The following is a 19,386-nucleotide window of genomic DNA, read 5'->3' as shown; positions in this document are numbered from 1 at the left end:
TGAAGCTTATTAAATGAATGCATCCCGAAAAATGTACCATCATGTAATTTCGAGGTCAAAACCAGAATCTAGCTGCTTTTGAATATGAAAAAATAAAAAAAGATGTTTGTGGGGGAAAAAAAGGCCATAAAAAACCCGAACAATAAATGATAATAATTCAGCTTTTCCTCATCAAAATCATAGGTGGTGTAGCGCTAGAATAACCAGATGTCATGATTAAAGTCATTTGCTTTGGAGGAAAAGGGCGCAACCGCTGTTGCAGTCGAGGCAATTTAAGCGGAGCGCATTCCTGCACAGCGCTCACACCGGAGGACGAGCAGCGGTGAAGCACACGCCGCAACGCCTCGCAGGGGCCAGGAGCTCACCTAAAAGGCCGGATTAGAGGTGCAGGAAGTGCTGGGTGTCGTCCGAACATAGCGGTTACATGCGCAGCAGCTTCGGCTGAGGCTCGTATCGTGTGTTCGAGGACTGTACGCCGCGATGTCCGAGTTTCTGGTGTCCCTGCTCGGGGAGCGGCTCGTCAACAGCGAGAAAGCCGAGGTGGACGTGCAGTCGCTGGGCGCCAAGCTGTCCCTGGTCGGGCTCTTCTTCGGATGCAGCCTGAACGCCCCGTGTAAGCAGTTCAACGCCAGCCTGTGCGAGTTTTACAGCAGGTTTAAAAAAAGCTCTGAACATAAAGACAAATTGGAAATCGTCTTCATCTCGTCTGATCAGGACCAGAAACACTGGCAAGACTTTTTGCAGGAGATGCCATGGCCCGCGTTACCTTTCAAAGACAGACACAAAAAGGTAAGATGATGGATGAATGACATGCAAAATGTTTGCTTATTCTCTGAAGACGTTTTTTTCTCCTTTGCTTTGAGGGCTGGAAACCTGAAAGAACCCCCAGCACAGGTGTGCACGGTCGGACTAGATTTCCTACTGCGTCTTTTAACTCAGATTTGCTCTTAATATGACTGTCTCCATTTTTAATTACCGTTGGGTTTTTTTTGTTGTTGTTTTTTTTTTTTTAAAGAAATGACGTTAAACACGCTCACGCAACGACATACGTGTGCATGTAAATAGAGAGCAGTAAGAATTGAGTAAAGCTATGATTAAGAAAAATCATCTGGGCTCTAACTTAACTGAGCTCTTGAATATTTTAGATGTTTTTAGAAGGAATTTCCATTATTAGATTTAAATGTTTTACCCTGTTATTGTCTTAACAGCCAGTTGATGAACCAACTAACCTCTAGTTTATCAGTATAGACAATTCCACACACACACACACACATATATATGTATATATATATATATATATATATATATATATATATATATTAATATATATATATATATATATATATTATATCTGTTAATTTCTTTACCAGTAATAGATTTGCTCATATTTCATCATATGAGGGACAACTGGATCCGTTCCACATTGCTGGGGTTGCTCCATGTCTCTGCACAGGCCTGCAATTCAGCCAAAATCTCTCCAGATCTGTGATTTCTACACAGTGTCAACATTAGGATGCTTATCCGGCTATTGTTGGCAGCATTACTAGCTCCTAGTGCTTTTTAGATAAATTTTTTTTGTTCCCTATATTTATGGGGAAGAATTTCTTCATTTTTTTTAGGTGTATTTTATGTAAATATTTTCCTTTTTCAGCTCAGTTATTTTTTTAGCTGTTAAACTTGGGCGTTTGTCTCTTTGCGATTGTTATGATGAATAATTAGGTAATAATAAAAGAATTTTTGCAGACTATTTAAATCCATTGCTGCCGTTTCTTTTGTTGTCGACTGACATGCTAAAAGCACTTGGCAAACATCCTGTAGCCTTTTCAGTTTTTTGACAGTAGAATTTTGACTCTCGGTTGCAGATTCATGCACTGGGATACCAGTGGGCCATCACTGTGCCCTACTTTGTTTCTCAACCTAAACGTGATTGCAGCTGAGACATAACAAAGTCATTGGGCCTAAACAAAAGCGACTGTGCACTGCTAGATTAGATAGGTACACTTTGAAGAAAGAGAGAGGGGGGAAAAAAAGGATTTGGTCCAGTTGGTTTTGAAGATGTGATCTGATTTCATTTTTAAAAATGAAAATAATACACAAGAGCACAGTGGATGACCGATTTTATCTGTGTAACTGAACCATTTTCACCTCACGATGTATAAAATCTCGATGGCTGAACAGTCCTAGAAGCCTAGCGTCTGCATTTAATCAACCCTCCTTCTGTCTCTTGTTTAGCCTTTTCTGCAGCCCCAACTGTTCTTTGTGTAGGTGAAGCAATTGTAAATTCTTTCAGTTTGCCAATCACGATTTCCGTTCCGCTTCATAATGAAGTCCAGGCGTGAATAAGGCAAAGAGATAACAGGGGGGAGTCAGGGTTGTCTTGTTGTTGTCTGGGGCGGAGCACATCCACCATCACCACCACCACCACAGTGCAGCGTTATTGTGGAAAAAATATTTGTGGCATCAACACAACCATTGTTTGTGCTGTTGTTGGTGGGCTGCTAGCTCTCTCAGGCTTGTGTGTGTGTGTGTGTGTGTCCATTTTTGCAGAGGCCTGTTGTTTCCGGTTTGGTTTTATCTAACAACCTTCGGCCTGTGTGTGTTGTTGTTTTTTTGATTTTTTTTTTTATTGCAGCTGTGAATTCATGTTTCAGTCAGTAGCAGGATTTTATAAATGTGACATCTTCCTCTCGCCATCCACCAGTTAATCCATGATTTATGCACATTGACATTTAAAATGACATCATAATATTGCAGTTACTTTGTGTGCCCACTTATTTCTACTGCAGCCTCTTTCCTGTCCACACAAGTGTTTATTGTAAGAGGACCTGATATCCAACACCATCTCCTAGAAAATGTTTTTCATAATTTGAAGTGGTTGATGTGTTATTTTCCTCAATATTTGGTTGGCTTTCGTGTGAGGATTTTTTTTAATCTTGTTGAAACATGACTCTGGACTAAAATGCATAAATGTTCTGGTTTTTTGTTGTTTTTTTCTTTTGTCAGTCAGAGAAGTCCAGTTAAAAGTGTGATAGTAGAGTCAGCCCGTGATTACCGTGGGGGAAGTAACTCAGAGAGACTACTCGTGATATTCCCGGATTTATACAGTGATTCTAAGGGTCTGTGTGTCATATTGTATGATTTTTTTTTTTTTTGACCTAGTGCTGTTAAAGCTGTGGCTTTGCAGAGTTAAGTGGCCACCTCGCCCCTCCTCTCAGAAGTAGAACTCATCCCCTGGCGAAAGGATGCAATTTTTCTTCAATCGTGTCTTTCAGAGGCTCACCACCCCCTTAGGAATCTCCGACTGTACCTCCTCCCCTCGTCGGCCCTGTGCACTGACTCGGCCAGCTATCTCTGTAACTAGGAGCTGTCTTTTTTTTTTCCTCCCCCCCTCGGGTCATCCAGGCCTCCTTCCTGTTGCAGGAAATGTTTGGCGATTAATCAAGAAGGGATGATAATGTGGATTAAACACAGAGAGTAAGAAAAGTCTGATGTTGTTGTTAAAATCTGAGCTGAGCTCTATTTAAACTGTCCTTGAAGGTGACGCATGAAGTAAAATGACTGTAAAATCGGTCTCAGTATTTTCACGGATGTACTATCCTGGTCTCTTAAAAAAGTTATAGCCTGTTATGTTATGCTTCGTAAAATGTCTTTTTCTTTTGTATTTTACATTTGGTGCACACTCGGGCAGGCTAAAGGCTCAGAGCAACACGCTGTGTATCCTCCAGTGTGTGTCTTGCGTGAAAAGGCTGTTCTGAGTGAGTGGACGTCTGCCTGTTGTTCAGCGATGGCCAGCTGTCTTGGCTTCCTGGCACTTGCTGCCTTACATGGACTTGTGCAGCAGAAGTCAGAGTGTTGCGTGTAAATCGATTAAAGCTCTGGCCAACGATATGTGAAAGCTTGACCAAAGGAAGGAGAGCAAGCTGAAATGTTGCTGCTCCTGCTGTCAAACAGCAGAAGATCACATCACACTCCTGGTTGATGCTTCTGCTCTGTAGTCCCCCCCCCCCAGAGGCAGGATCGCACATTTGCTCGGCTCCCAGCCAGAGGCTAAGGGTGCATGGGGGCATCCGAGAGGGGCTAAGGACACCTTTCATCAATATGTCACTGATCTGCTCCAAAACTGCAGAGGGGCCCGGCCATCATGCATCTCCGCTCTGCTTGCCCCGTGTCAGAGGAAGTGGCTTGAAAGAGCCCTGAACTGTTTTATCTGCAGGTGGTAATTCTCTGTTCTTGATCTTTCTGTTGCATTTGGTTTCTGCGGGTCTGTGCCGTTGGATGTCTCCCTCTTTGTTGTGTTCACATGCACAGCGGGGGCTAATAACGCCGAGAGTGTGACATTTCTGAGGCTGCTGTGATGTAGAATATCTGTAATGCCGAGCTTTGGAGGCGACTGCAGGATTCAGATGGGATCGGATTCTCGCAGGTTCTGATCAGCCTTCTTTCCCGGCCGCGCATGGGGAATATCTTAAATGAACATTAAACATATATAACTGCTCTTAAATATAAACTGCAGAATGTCAACAGCTATGATAAGTCAGAAAAATTAACTTTGCATCCAGTGTGCTTTAGTTCTTGAAGAAAGTATTTTGTCCTAAGGAAAGTTGGAAGATTATGAAAACAGTGGCACTCTGTTGTTGGTTCTGATGAAAATAAAGAGGCTTAGTAAGTAGCTTAATGGGACGTTGGCTCAATAGAAAATTATAGCTAATCCTCACTTCAAGGCATTTGACCTTGATGAACGGGGCAGTGGAACCCAGGATTTAGAGAGCGACCATTTACGGCCCCACCGCTCTGTACCCGTATCTCTTTAATTCTCCATTCAAATGCAAACGCGTGAAGAGCCGTAAGTGCATGAAATTAAAAGTTTCTAAAGGTCAAACTAAAGTATCATGCTATTTTGCTCTGGTTCTCTGACTCAGGTTGGAACATGCAAGAATAGTTATTGCTAACATTGATTGATATGTCGGAAGATTCACCATCTTAATCCCCAGAAGGAAACTGCTTATGTGGTCAAATTCCGGAGGCAAGTTTCTGAGTGGCACAGCAGCTGTAAGCAGACTAGCTGACTCTGAATGTCTTTCTTTTCTAGACATAAAGGACAGGCCAAGTGCCTAAAGTCTTCAATAAGAGTCCAGTAATAGTTTTGTTAAAAGTTGGGATGTGGTTATTTTGAAACTATTTTATAACGTCTCATTTCTGCATATGTATGCCTGGTGCCTAATTTCATATAATACACAGAGGATGTAATTTTGTCTGTTTTTTTTGATGCACCCCAGTCACGTTAGCTCACTTCAGCTGAGCTTGTTGCTGCCTGCGTGCCGTCCAGCCTCTTTGCAAACTCTACTGCCATTCTTTCAACTCACTAAAGGATAATACTGGACCTGAAATATAAGGAAGGAGGAGCTTTGCAAATGCAGTCGGAGATCATGGATGTTCCATTAGGAAATGAATGGATTTCTAGTTTATTCAAGGGAGTTATGGACTCCGGGTGAGTTTTCCGTTTGTGGAACCCATAAAACAAAAGCTGTTAAAAGTTCTTTATCATCTTGGGTTGGTTGGGATGCCTTTCCCTCCTCCCTTTCTGCGTAAAACACATTACCTTGCATGGAAGCATTTGCGAGATCTTACAAAAATGTTGGCTGGATGTGCTTTCCCAGCGGTCGGTTGCACCATTAGCCTGATCTAAACACAGCCCAGAAGCAGCAGATCGTTGTCACACAGAATAGCGACCCCACTCTCTGTGAAGGGGTATTTTACTGTATAATTCAGTTTCTTAAAGGCAACTCTACTGCCTCAAACACATTGCACTTGTGTTTCTTTTTGTCATTTCTATAAGTTCGCTCAATGTGCACGTCTGACCGCCGAGCTACAGTTTAATCTGACTCCTTTGTCCTGCAGCTGTGAGACCTTGTTGCTGTGCGTCATGTTTGACGAGAGCTTATGTAAAAAATGTGTGCAGACACCTGCTCCATTGAAGGCTTTCAGGGCTAGAGGGCATGAAAACAGTGTGTGTTTGTGAGGGCTCAAGATACTTGGCAGTGCCAACTGTTACATCTCCCACCACCAAGCTTGTGTTACCCTTTTGCTGCCCGTGGTGTCCTCTTCACTGGGGGAAGTGTAATATTGTGAGAGGCCTCAATAGAGATCTCATCAGAGGTGAAGTGTAAAGGCTTAAATTACCCAAGTGAGAGTTGACAGAACAGTCGCGCAGTGTGTCTTGTACAAACTCATTCCCTCTTGCAACTCAGTCTGTTTTTACTTCCGTTATCTACCTATCAAACGCCAACACAGACAAGCTGTAAACCCGTGACCCTTGTCTGCAGTCTGAAAGGATGCTTTGAGCTCTTTTTTTGTTCCCATGTCCTCCAGCCGGACCACTCCTTATTCTTGTGTGGGTTTTCAGGCAGGACTTTCCAAAGCTGAGTGACGTTAAAGATAATAGACATGGCTATGTGTTCACCGCAGTGTCTGCAGTAGCTCCAACGAGAACAGTAGATGATTCATTCGCTTGTGTGCACCATCTTACCAGTCCAAACCAATGCAGCGTAAAGTTCAGCACAATTGCCTCATATTGATTTTTGGGAAATAAATAGATGGTTGCTGTAATTCATAAATCCGCCATTATCTGCTGTGTCATTTCCTCTTTTTTTTTTTTTTCATGCTGTTGTATCCAGGGGGTTCGTTCTTGCTTTTCTCACAGCTGAGCGCATTTCACGGACTGGTTGTTGTGCCTGGACCCTCCCCCAGTCAATCCTCCGGTCTCTAATTGCCCCACGCCGCAGCTCCGCAGCCCTCTCCACACAATAATAGCAGAGCTGCCCCAGGGGCATCCTGCCATCCAGAGCTGTCTTTCCTTTTCCTTTTGTTAGCTCTCCAAGATTGAATGTTGACTCTCTGTGATTGCCCGGTTTCCTCATCGTCATCACCGCTGATCACCTCGCTTAAGTAAAGAGATGCAATGATGGAAATGTGCAGAGACTGTCTACAACACTGAAAATCTTCATCTGGGTAAATCATCTTCAGCAGATCTGATATCAGTGAGTGGCAGCGTTGATTTGATGTAAATTTATTCATAGTATGAAATTTTCTGGCGTGACAAGTTTCCCCTTGGACGATAACCCCTTTCGCTTCCATGTGACCACCCTGCTTTCAGGACGGAGGCCCTGTTGTGTATATGCGAGCAGTAACCCACTCCCCCCCTTCACTGTGGCGTTTTTCATCCAAGTGCAAGTGCTCCTGCAGCTCCTGCTCCTGTCTGAAAAGAAGCAGGCCATACAAAGAGACCCACTGTCTCAGCGTGTAGCATGGCACACTAGCACCGAGCCTGCTGTCTTTCTTACACTTTAGCTGTTGCATGTGGTGAAGTGGTTTTGATCCAGCAACTGACAAGCATGCGGTGCTGTAAAGTCAGGAAAAGGGAGCACTTGATATCAGATAAGGCTGTGTTGATTTTTTTTTTTTTTTTTTTTATACATATGAATTTGCCTGGATAAGCTGACATGATGAGTTTTGGGGTTTTTTTTGTTTTTTTTTTGCGTGCTACCGCTGTGCTGTGCTGGTACGACCTGTAGGTCGGCAAAGAAATCATTGCCCAACATTTGCAACAATGAGCAGAATGAGAGTTTTGCCATCCAGTTCACACAACAGAGTTTGGCTCTTACAGTACAACTTCACACCTCTATCGTCTTGTGATACTCTACTTCCATCCAACAGGGTGCAGACGATAAGAGGCACTGGCTTGTTTTGAGTTCTAAAAATTGTACTCGGGTCAGTGACATCCGGTAATAACCTGTCCTCTTGTGTTTGTTTGTGTCAGTCACTCAATCACATGTTCAGGACTCTGGTGTCACCATGAGCTCCAGTGGGAGCTGAAAAATACTAAAATCCTAAAATAGCATTGAGGCACACGGTTTTGTGTTTGTTTTTTTTCTGACAGCTGAAAGAAGCTTGAGCTCTGTCTCACCCTCCACTGGGAGATTGTACCAAGCCTTTTTTTTTTTTTGTTAAATTTTTACTCTACACATGTACAAAATTAATATTCCTTGCCGCCATGACTAACGTCACATAATTCAGATTAGTTGCTTCTTAGTGACAACTTTGCTCGTACGCAGATGTCACATTAACGGTGAGCTGTCGATCCGCCACGAGATAATGAGGCAGCTGAGGATCGGTGCATAATAAGGTCAGGTGGCACTGCTGCTTCCAGTGGAATCTCTTTCCATAATATTGGATCATCTCTTTCAGTCACTTTTCATGGTCTACCACAGTAGCAAGAGGGAGTTTTTAAACATTTGAAGAAGGAACTATTTAAGTCTCTACAAACGTGCGTTTTGTTGGAGCTCAGCATTTCTACGGAATTCAAGAATTTTGCTGCTAATTTATGTGCAGTGCAGCCTTGCAAAGTTGTATGAAAGTGTGTGTGTGGGGGGGGGGGGGGATGGACTGGAGTCTGGCTAAAGTAGATTTGTAGTTTGCTCATTATTTTTGCCAGAGTTACTTGGAATCATTTGTAGGCGTCTCCAGCTCCATATCCTCCAGGAGATCGCACACAAACACGCATATTTGAATGTGGATCATTTAATGTGTTTCTGTTTGGGTTATTAGTGCAAAATTTCCAGAGCTGTCTGCAGCCAGGTTCACTGAGTTTACTCGTGTGTGTGTGTGTGTGTGTGTGTGTTATTTCACACTACTGCAACAACAGCACACATAATGGGACATTAAATCTGTTGATTTCCCTTGTTGGTATCTGTCATGGCGTTAGTGTGCACACCCGTGTCACATGACTCGTAGAATAAATTTGCGAGCTATTACTCAGGGTCACTGGTGGGCAAGCTAATCTGAAGCACAAATAGTGTTGCTGCGGTGGTGCCAATGTTTGATTCATGATGTTGTTGTCGGTTGTGTTTCAATAGCAACAAGAGTTTGGGCTTATTTTCCAGCTTGCTAGGTCATATCTACTGTAATTGAAAGACCATGCACGATGAAAGATAAGATCACGATCTGTTTTTGGTTTTGTTTTGTTTTTTTGTCTTCAAAAGATCTTTTTACTCTTTTAATGTGATTTGATTTTTAAAGCCGCTGTGGATTTTTATAGCCTTATAGGATTTTTTCAAACAGTGCAGATGGCAGTTTTTTTTTTCCCTGAGGAAAATAAGTAGTCTGTGTCGCTTTCAGCCCATTCATCTGCTGCTCACCACACGTGGTTGCAGTTAAGAATAATTCATATGTAAACTGGTGACAAATATTGATATTTTATTAAAGGAGCTGGTGTTATGCACTGGTTCTCCTGCTCCTGGGGCATCAATTCTTTTTCAAATGCTCAACACACATGTCTGTTTTGGGGAAGAATAATGTAACATGGAATGAATTTGCCCAAGTTTAAGAGTTGAGGATGTGTGAAATCCCTGGTAAACAAAACCTGCCTTTTTCTAGCGGGGAAGCAGGATGTTGTTCATGGTGTGAGGTTGTTAGTTCACTTGAGCTGCAAGTAAAGCAAACAGGTTCACAACTTCACCTGACCTTGCTGCTGAGACGCCGCATGGATTCTTTATAATGTACAACAGCAGCAGGCAAGAGGTTGCACTGATGGTGTCTCATGATGGAGGTTTAGTATGTTGCTTCCTGTAAACACCAGAGCGAGTGTCCGTGTGTGTGAACATTCACCATGACCGCAGAAATCCCGGGAGGTGCTGATAATCTGACTGAGAGGGATTTACATTGAATTCCCTCTGAATGAGGAAGTAGCCCTGGATTCCGGCTGGCTTGGAGCCTGCAGTGTTTGTGCATTTCTTTAGCTGTCGCATTCCATTTTAAAATAAAACACTATGTATTTGTTCACTAAAAAAAAAAAACCAACCCAGGTTCATTCCAAAAGTATTCCATCATGTGAGGCTGCACAAAGGAGCGTGATAACATCAAGAAAGGCTCATCAGCGGTTCAGAGAGTGGACCCCTGCTGAGGCTGTGTCGTGGCTCTGCTCTGTCTCTGTGTCGGGGGGCTAATCGCTGTTTTGATGGGTCTTTTTTTGCCCAATCTGTTTGCACGGAGCGTTGATCCTGCAGCCATGTTGAATGAAAGGGTTTATCAGCTTAAGCCTGTTGTAAGGAGCACAAGAGGTCTCATCTTTTCTCTGAGGAATGAGAGTAGCCCTCGCACACAAGTGTCCGGGCAATTAGAGACGCCGGGGCCTCAAAGAGAGATTACTGGCACACACAGAGTTGTGGTCGGCGTCTTTGCTGCCCTGTACATTGTTCACTCGCTGTAGAGATGCATGATGATTGGTGAATTTTTCTCAAAATCACAGGGCTCTAATGTGGGGGAGATTTATGGATTCATCCCACTGCAGCCATGTCCAGGCTGGCAGGTTTTAATGCCCTGCGCTCCTCTCTGTTCTTCTGGACTCTGAGTCCCTACATAAATGTACCATAGCTGCATTTAAGTGAGGAATTGAATGGCAAGGACAAAATTTTAGAGATTGGAGTCTTCTGGTTTTGGACAGGCGTGTTGGAGCGGGTCTTGGCCTCCAGCATGTAAACAGTCCATGTATGGATGCAAAAGAACATATTGGCTAAAATGCACTCTCGCTACCATCTGTATCAAACTCTGTTCTTGGATATCTGCTTGTTGCAGCAAAAGCCCTGAAATACAGGGCCGTCGCCAGAGACGCTCAACATGCCAGCTTTCCTACTGAGAAATTAAAAAAATCCAAAAACTAATTGTCCAAAGAAAGAGAATGATCTAATCTCCCACACTGAAGCAACCCCACATTTGAATGACGGATTTATTAATGGTGGCTCCTCAATGGGATGGTGCTGTCTGTAAGTTTTGGTTTTAGTTCTTTTGATGGTATTAGAACTTCTCACCATGTATTTGTAGAATTTGATTTGTAATTTGCTCTGGTTACAATTACTATGGCCAGTAGAGGGCACGCATCACTTATACCTGTGTACAGGTCATTTTTCCTGTTTGCATTCACGACCAAACCAGACATTTGTCTAGGTAGAAATATCTCGGCCATTCCTGCTAATGTGATTTGTAGCCTGTGAGGTGTTAAAGTAATTCAGGGGCCCTTTAAGAGTTTAGTAAAAGGGTAAATGCGTAATACCGTCCCTCTGCTCCGCAGCTCACCAGTATGTCACTCGCCACCTGCTCATTTGACAGCGCTGCTGGTTTTGGAAGCAGCAGGTGTGCAACGCTAAGGTGGTAGTTTCCACTTTGACAACCTCGGGCCGCCGCACGGCCAGTGAGCCTGCTTTTGCATGAGGAGAAATATAGAATACATTCAAGGTAGTTGAGCATCTTTGGTGTGGGCGCGTCAAAATCCAACTGTGCGCACAATCTCCTGCAGAAACTGGAATTGAAATTAACTGAAGCAGAAAAATCCCACTGTGGAAATGAAGGTTTCGTGTGAGGAATGTATGTGTTTCTGCCAAGTTCTGTACCTATTCCCCTTCTCTCTTTTCATCTATCATACAATTATGGTGCGCAACACGAGCCAGAGGTATGTAGTGTGTTTTTAGAAGACTGAAAGGTGGGAATATGACCAATGTGACTGAAGGTTTTTGTTTTTTTCTTCTCGGTTTGAACCAGAATAAAGGTCAGATGGCTGAACCAAACAACAAAAAAGCCCAGTTTTGTTCTCTCTCAGTGCAAAGAGCTGCTCATTGAAAGCTACCACATGTTGAATTATTTCTCTCCTGACTGCAGAGTTTTGCTGTGTGGCCGAACCCCTGGAGAAAGAAAGGCCTCTTCATCTTTTTCCCTCAGTGCGTTGTTTCTCCAGGTGTTCACTGTCTAAGCATTTGACAGTAGATAGAAAGAAACTATTAGAAGGCTATAAACATTCTCAGTTGGAGTTTCTTTTGCCTGTGAGGCTCAGAGAAATACTCTTAACTCTGTGGTGAGAGAAAACTCTTGCTAAGGAGCTGCCAGAGGGGTGGAGATGCATTCATAATGTATTCTGTAATTACCCCATCTAATTACTGGCCTTGGAGCGTAATCAAAAAAATATCAAAGCCGCATTCGACTTCACTCCTGCTAATAGGCTTCTTAAGGAACAGAACCGAAGGATTTCACAGTTGCGTATCCTGCTTTTTGTGAATAAAGGTGGGACCCTTTTTTTAATCTTTTTTTTTTTTTCAATGGAAATGCAACGACCGCCGAGACTTTCCCTGGTACAAGTTCCTTCTTGACCCACTCTCCGAAACTGAAAGCAGAACCAAGTTAAATATCTTCTGTGGCCTGAAAGCTCTGACTATGTCTGAAAGCAGAGTGGTTTACATGGACAGAGATAACAGATCAAATGTCTCTGGCAGCCAGTTAGTTGCCAGTTTTGAGAAATCGGTGTACCACACACTCCCCTGGAAGATTGGGTAATAACACACTAGGGTTTCTGTGTCGAGCGTGACTGTATTGAACTGGGTCTTCTAGCTGCGGAAATTTTATAAAATGGAGCTGCACTGTTTTATGTCATGTGTTTTAAAATAGGAACTATCTCACATTTGCTCGGTGGATCTGTGGTTTGATTTTATAGTGGCTCGGTTGAATACGTCAGGCTCTCAACTTCCTTTTCTTTGCTTCCCAACTGTCCTCGCATTGCTGCCCCTTCCGTTCTGACTGGGACACTTGAGTTATTTCAGCCTTGAAAGCCAATCCTGCTGTCCTACAACCATCTTTTAATTAGGCTGCCTCTCTTTTTTTTTTTTTTCTTGATGATCTGAGCCTGCGATATCACACAGGACATCAAAACCAGCCAAAGGAGTCAGAGGAAATCCTTCACCCGCTTCTGGAAAATGGTGCATATTCACAGATCTGCTCCATCTTTGATCCTGAAATTGCAGCCATTGCATGACACGTTACTCCTGGTGAAATTTCTCAGATTACCATACTTGTGATGCGCATTCAGGCCCTGCTTTGATATTCTTGTTTTGCCATCACAGATATGATATCTGACTGAGTATATTACGCTGTACAACCACATATATGCAAATATGTAGTTTGGTTTTTTTCATGATTGAAATCTGCTCCAGTGATGGTTTACTTGCTGCAGAGGGAATTACTCCGGGGCTGTTCTGGGTAGTTTAGTGGTTCAGTCGACGATTATAACAGTTTGTGAACCTGGCACAAAGTTAATTGAGAGACAACATGGCCCGCTTTCGTGTTTGCCAGTGGTGAAGTGTGAGCAGCTGGAGGAGGATGCCGGCATGAGGACTGAAATAATGACTGCAAGCTTAGTTGGGACTGTTCAAGCTGCAGCTGTTTCCTTTTCGCCTTTGAAAGAATTTAAAAGGATGTTCTGTAACTTCGAGACTTATTTTCTTTCTCTTTTTTTTTTTTTTTTTTTTTTTTTTTGAGGTGCAACAACTTAGCAGGGATTTGCTTTGGAAAGTAAATACAGTTAAAATTTTAATGGTCAGTGGCTGTGACACCAAGTTGAGAACAGGCGCTGTAGTGTGGACACGACCCCTCGGAAGATTTATCATCAACTTGAGGGGTTTTGACACACACTTGTGCACTCACACCAGTGCGCTATATTGTTTTTATTGGCTCCACCCCCTCGGAGCACCGTCCTCTTCCCACCAGTACAAAAGAGAGCAGGACAAGCTGAGCGGGTCAGGTTTCTTTCTAATTGTTTCCTCCCTTAGAACACTACTCTGTCGCTCAGATTAAAAGTTTCAAATGTTTTCTTTGTCACGTTGTTTCTGTGTGACGGAAAGGTGAAAAAGCTCACAAGTTATTAGCATCTGTTTGTGTTCATTACATTAAATTCAGCCCATCTTCATCGTCGCTGAGGGAGTGGCAATGGTTTGCTTGATATAAGCTTGAGATGCTAAATCTCGACTTTGGCACATCACTTTTCTAATGGATCCTGGCCCTTTTCACACTTGCGATCACTCTTTCATGTCATCTCTTGATTCCAGATGTAGGAGTTCTCGGCTAAATAGTTGCATGAACAGATGCTAATAAAACCCACCTCCTCTTACATTTTGTCAGCGCTTCGCCTTAGTGGACAGGACGCTCACCCCCAGCGAGTGAAACCGAGTAAATCACACAGTGAGAGCTTTTTAAATGATAGGAAATGAGGTCCCGAGCAACAGCGATTGTTAGTTTTGCCACAGCCACGACTTTGAAGGACTTTTCCTCAGTGAGTCGTTGAGCCATCTTGCAGGGCCTGTCTTGCCAGTGTATACACATCATGGGTCCCAAAAGACTTTGGATTGCTTCTACCATGCAGGAATTTTTCAAACTCTTATTTCCACCCACTATTGGCAACTAAACTGTCTCAACAGGCGAAGCGTTAAGAGACTGACCCCTGAACATCTCTCATGCAACCGAAACCGTTTAGCAGAAAAAATATTGTTCATGAAGGACTCCCATCACCCACAATAAGAAGCTGAAATATACATCCAGGACCTTTTTAATGCATATTTAGAAGATAAATGGGTTTTTAGTGCTTTAACAGCAACTCGCATTAATCATTCATAGACCCAAACTAGGTCTCTTTTTGATAATTGCATTTACAGACGTGCAGGGTTTTGCCTCTCAGCAGCATCCTCTTGCCCAGCGTTTTCCCAGATGAGCATCGCTTTGTCATGTCGGTCTGCCAAACACAGCCACTAAAAGATGGAAACACTCCAATAGTCAATCACTCTGGTCAGAATTATGCTAAACGGGCAGTTCACTCAAATACTGCATTTATTTTTTTATGTTCAGTACATTTTGTGGAATCCTGGTTGTGATAAATTCTCAGTTCAGACGAAGCTTTCAAGTAGTCTCAAGAGTTTCCTGCTATTTATCGAGAAGAGTTTCTGGGTTTGGGTCCAGAGTCAGCGTCACTCTTCCTGCACTCTGTCCCAGGCTTTTAACAATAGCCCCCTCGTTGGCGGCCCCTCGTAATCCTCTTTACCACCCCTACCAACATCACCTCCACCCCTCCAACTTCTCTCCAACAAGCCAGATATCCCGCTGTGTCGTCAACCTCAAACAATCAACTTGACAGCTGCCGCTAATCTGAGTGTTTGCAAATATCGCAAAGCTGCTTATATGGAAGTTGCATGCTTTGCTTTAGCTATTTAAAAGAATTATACGTCGGAATATTCCGCCGTCGGTGCACCTGTTGACTTTTGATTCGAGCCCAGCAGATTGAGGACAGCTAAAGCTCCCCTCCCTCCTAGTGTTGTTGTTGTTGTTGTTGTTATTGTTCTGGTGCCTTAAGGCATCAGGAATGCCCGTCACTAAAGGCTCTGCTTCAGGATGCAGTGTGTTTATCATACATTGTTTATAGTCTGCTTTGATATCAGCCTCTGTTCAACATGGAATTTTGATGCGGAGACGGGAAGAGATGCCGAGAGGAAGTTAAGCAGCACCGAGAGAAAAAAGAAAAGAATTTGAGGCATACTACAAGTACATACTTTGTCACATTTCATTTGTTGACATTTTTGAGTCTTTTCCCCCCCAATAAAATCAATATCAGGTCATTTTTGTTAAGTAAGTATTCCATCGTTTACCTGACTCGTGAATACTAACTGACATAACATATCAAAGCCTCGTGTAGGGAGCTGTGGATCCCTCCCCTCCATTTTCACTCTCATCAGTGATTCTTTCTGCTTGATTTAAAAATGTAATTATTCACCCATTTATCCCTTTGAGCATTAAACTCCCTTTTTTCTTCAGCGGAATGGCAAGTGACGGGTGGTAATTGTAGATCAAGGCCGGGTGCTGGGGAGCCAGCTGGGGGCTGGAACTCGGTTTCAGGCTTTGGCGGCTGGCAGATCGCTGATGGGCTACTTGTGGTGGGAACTAAAAATTGTCCTGCTTATGAAACCAACCCCTGCTTGCAGAGGCTCTGGCATGTCAGCCCGTGCCAACTGTACAAGAGCTGCTCTTTTCATTTCATCTCTCGCTGAGTGATTTCTGACCTCTGACCTCTGGCTGCAACGAGTGTAGTTGTCAATCACGTTGAGTGAGGGCGAGCTCTGGAGGAGGGTCCTCTTCAAACAGTTAGAGCGTGCTGATACATGGGGTCGGCCGCGCTGCTGGGATGACACAAGGGGGTATTCCTCATCTAGACAACTGAGCTTGGTCCTCTCAAAATGGGTCAACAGAAAAGGGACTCTTCCTGGTCCACAACAATTCAGAATTGTCACACCTACAGTCAACAGGTGTGATGGTGGAGATGACATTAAGATGACCAGCGTTGCACAAAGTGGAGAAAGAAGGAAGACCATGCTACAACATGTTGTCCTTCACTTTCTTGTGCGTATCGTTTACCTGTATCGCTCATGATGTTGATGAGGAGCCACACTATGTCAAGCAGAGCCAATCTGGTGCTTCTCTACTCATGGGTGTCACGTGATCACTCACTGCTCCTTTCTATTCGGCACTGATGATTTTAAGCATTGTGAAATTCCGTGAAGCTGAAGTGGTTTTGTGCAGCGTTCAGTCTGAGATACCAGTGAAAGGAATCTTTGACCAGGATATCCGCTTCATGTTTCACTCTTCTGAAGCCTGCCGCTGTGCTTCTCTTCATGGCCTAATGGAACACAATGCTGCAGCAATTAAGCAGCTGTTAGGAATTAATCCCATAAACCTCCCAATTCCTTTTCAAGATCTTATCCTTGAGCATGTAGACAGTTTGGCTGTTGCAGGGGATGCTTCTTTTAAGTTTCTCAAATTAGAAAATAACAGACTGTTGTTTGAAGCACAGATGTCCCCATATTCATGGCTGACATAAAAATGATGAGGGACAGATTTGAAGGTTGATATGTGTGCAAAACTATGAACATTTTCAAGGGAAATTGTCCTGAAAACACCACTGCAAAAGCTCAATCATGTTTTGTTGGGTAGCTTGTGTTTTAACTCTTTCCCCACCAGAATATAGTAAATGCTATGACAATGAAAAAGTGGACATATCAGAAGAGAGAGCAAAGCATCGATTTTCAATTTAACAAACAAAAGAATAATTTCCATCTAAGGACAGCCATTTATTTTCAGACAAAAACTTGCCATTCATTTGACATTTGTCTTTATTCATTTCATTTATTCCCCCCTCATTCCCCAATGGTTACTTCAAGTGTGTGAGCTTCCTCAGAAAACCAGTGCAGCCATCCGCCTCCTCTGCCTGACCTCAGCGCTCCGAAGTCAGCCTGGTGCAGCACCACAGGCCCCCTAGAGAACCACAACGTCCATCCCTCTCCCATCCATCCAAGTGATATCTTGACATGCAAGCGTATCTTGCAGCATGGATTTTATGATGAGAATACTTTCTTTTTAAGCGCACATTTCATAGCGTTAATGACCATTGTACATCAACTTAAAAAAAAAAAAAAAATCCCACAGATTTCTATTGCTAGAGGACCAGACTGATGTGCTGTTAAAAGCTGAGTGGACCCGCAGTAAACTTTAGCTTCACTTAAGCATAAGGATCTAAGGGGGGGCGGGGGGGACTACACTATAAATTCATTAAAGGGTTGAAGCATTGAAGATGTGGTTTTATGGTATGAAGAAATTGGCAGTATGATTGTAGTGTATGTTCAGAGGAGCAATTAGGGATCATTAGATTCCTGTGGACCGTTAAGGAACGGTGGAGGAAAATCCTTTTGAAAAACTGCATTGCATCATGGCCTCTTTTTCTTCATATTCCATGTAGCCCAGATTTCAGTTGCAGTTTTGGTTTTTATTTTTTTGTCACACGAGGTATGAAAGTGGCTTGACTGCATCTCCTCATGGAAACAGTAAGGCAATTCAGGATGCTTGAGAGCTCATTAAAAATGGGGGGGGGGGGGGTGCCATTGTTAGCGCTGTCATTTCATCAGAGGGAAATGCGTTGGCGTGAAAAAGAAAGTGTCCCCACACAAAAGTCCAATCTGGGCTGAACTGGTCCAGTCTAGTACATTTTGCTTCTCACTTGGCCGAACCTCCCAGTCTGAACTGTGCAGCTACACAAATGAACATTGTTTTCCTCTGGGAACGAGAGCGTAGAGGAACTGCTTCCCAGGTTCATTTTCTTGCAGGAGACTAAAGGACAAATCATTAAAAAGATGAACAAGGTGTTAAGGTACCTGAACACTGCTTTCCCTCGGGTGCTACCCACTCGACTCGAGTATCTCTGCTCCATTCAGTTCGGTAAGATGGGCCATGGGACCCCTGCTCATCGATTTATTGATACCTTTACTGAATCCATGGGGCAAAAAAAAAAAGAGTAAGCCTTTTTATTTTGTCATTGTGTGAACACGATGTAGAAATACTACACATCAAAATAACTTGCGTTGCTCTTCATCTTATTCTTTTCAGTGTTGTGATTATATGAGGGGGCATCTGGAACCTGAATGTGCAGTATCCTTCCTCCTCATACCATTCATCTTGGTTCCGGCTCCTCCCTGAATATCTAGTGTGTGGACGTTTTGTTCTCTTTCTCCCCTTTGCTATGAAGAACTGTCTCAAAAAGGAGCTGGCGCCTGTAACTGGAATTTATAAGGTTAGATAGCGATTTGGAGATCATAATTCCGCTTCTCAAACAATTCCAGACAGGGACCTTCCATCGCTACTTGGTTACCAAACAGAAGATCCGAGGTTTTCTTGGTTGCCATGGAATTTAGTAGTCAAGTAGATTTGGCGTTCTAGATGGTAATTACAGTTCTTCCTGGTAAATCGCTGTTCTTGTCACTGTTCAAATCATCTTCTTTTAGTTGCAGCTCAGCTCACTTTGTAATCTTGATGGAGGCCATACCACAATAGTACCAGGTACTTCTCACCCAGTGGAAAGCTCTTGAGCCAAAGTGATACAAAAGTGGCTTCGTTTGACCTCATAATTCACATACTTTGGCAGTTATGGACAAGATGGCAACCTCGTTTTGTGGCTGGATCCATCGTCATTTGGTCCAACACTCGACACCATAGCTCAACAACTACTGGCAGATTTCCCAAACAAATAATAGCTTGATGTTTTGGTTCTCGCTTGTAATATCGCTGGCAATTTCATTTGGTTCATGAAAAGCTTTTCCAAAACCCTGTAATTCAGATAAAATGTGCCGGGGATCTTCATGGACCTCAGTCATGATGGGTGAAAAATTAAGAGGAAAGAACAACAGCAGCGTCTCGGCGTTAGGCAAAGACGAGCAGCCAGCACAGCTTCAAAGCTCCCTGGCATTGAGTTACTGGAGGGATGAAACGTTCTTCCAAAAGATGTTCCCTCGTTTGGTGTTTTGACGGTGGTTGAGAACGCTGTCTGACATTCAGAACTTTCCAATTTGCTGAAATCTATCCATCAGACCCGTCGACGCCCGTTTTACTGCATCTGCATTTTTATTGCTTCTCTTCTCAGCCTTCGCTATCAAGTGAAATACCATTAAACTTGATTAACAATTGTATAAACGTTTTACGATTTCT

General features: G+C 43.2%; 1 protein-coding gene across 1 annotated transcript in view; it reads left to right on the top strand.

Annotated features, from left to right (window-relative positions):
- Positions 1-297: 297 nt before the first annotated feature.
- nxn (nucleoredoxin) overlaps positions 298-19,386 on the top strand; it is a 55,144-nt gene continuing 36,055 nt past the window's right edge. Inside the window, exon 1 of the mRNA XM_086216622.1 lies at positions 298-789. Within this exon, the coding sequence (XP_086072748.1) occupies positions 481-789 (309 nt within the window). The 5' untranslated portion in view covers positions 298-480. The remainder of the gene's footprint in view (positions 790-19,386) is intronic.

This window comes from Aulostomus chinensis, chromosome 10 (genome assembly GCF_037954235.1).
Source record: "Aulostomus chinensis isolate RoL2024-O1b breed Wild chromosome 10, RoL_Achi_v1.0, whole genome shotgun sequence".
Lineage (NCBI taxonomy): Eukaryota > Metazoa > Chordata > Actinopteri > Syngnathiformes > Aulostomidae > Aulostomus > Aulostomus chinensis.
Note: the sequence above shows the minus strand (reverse complement) of the source record. Positions and strands in the feature narration are given on the sequence as shown.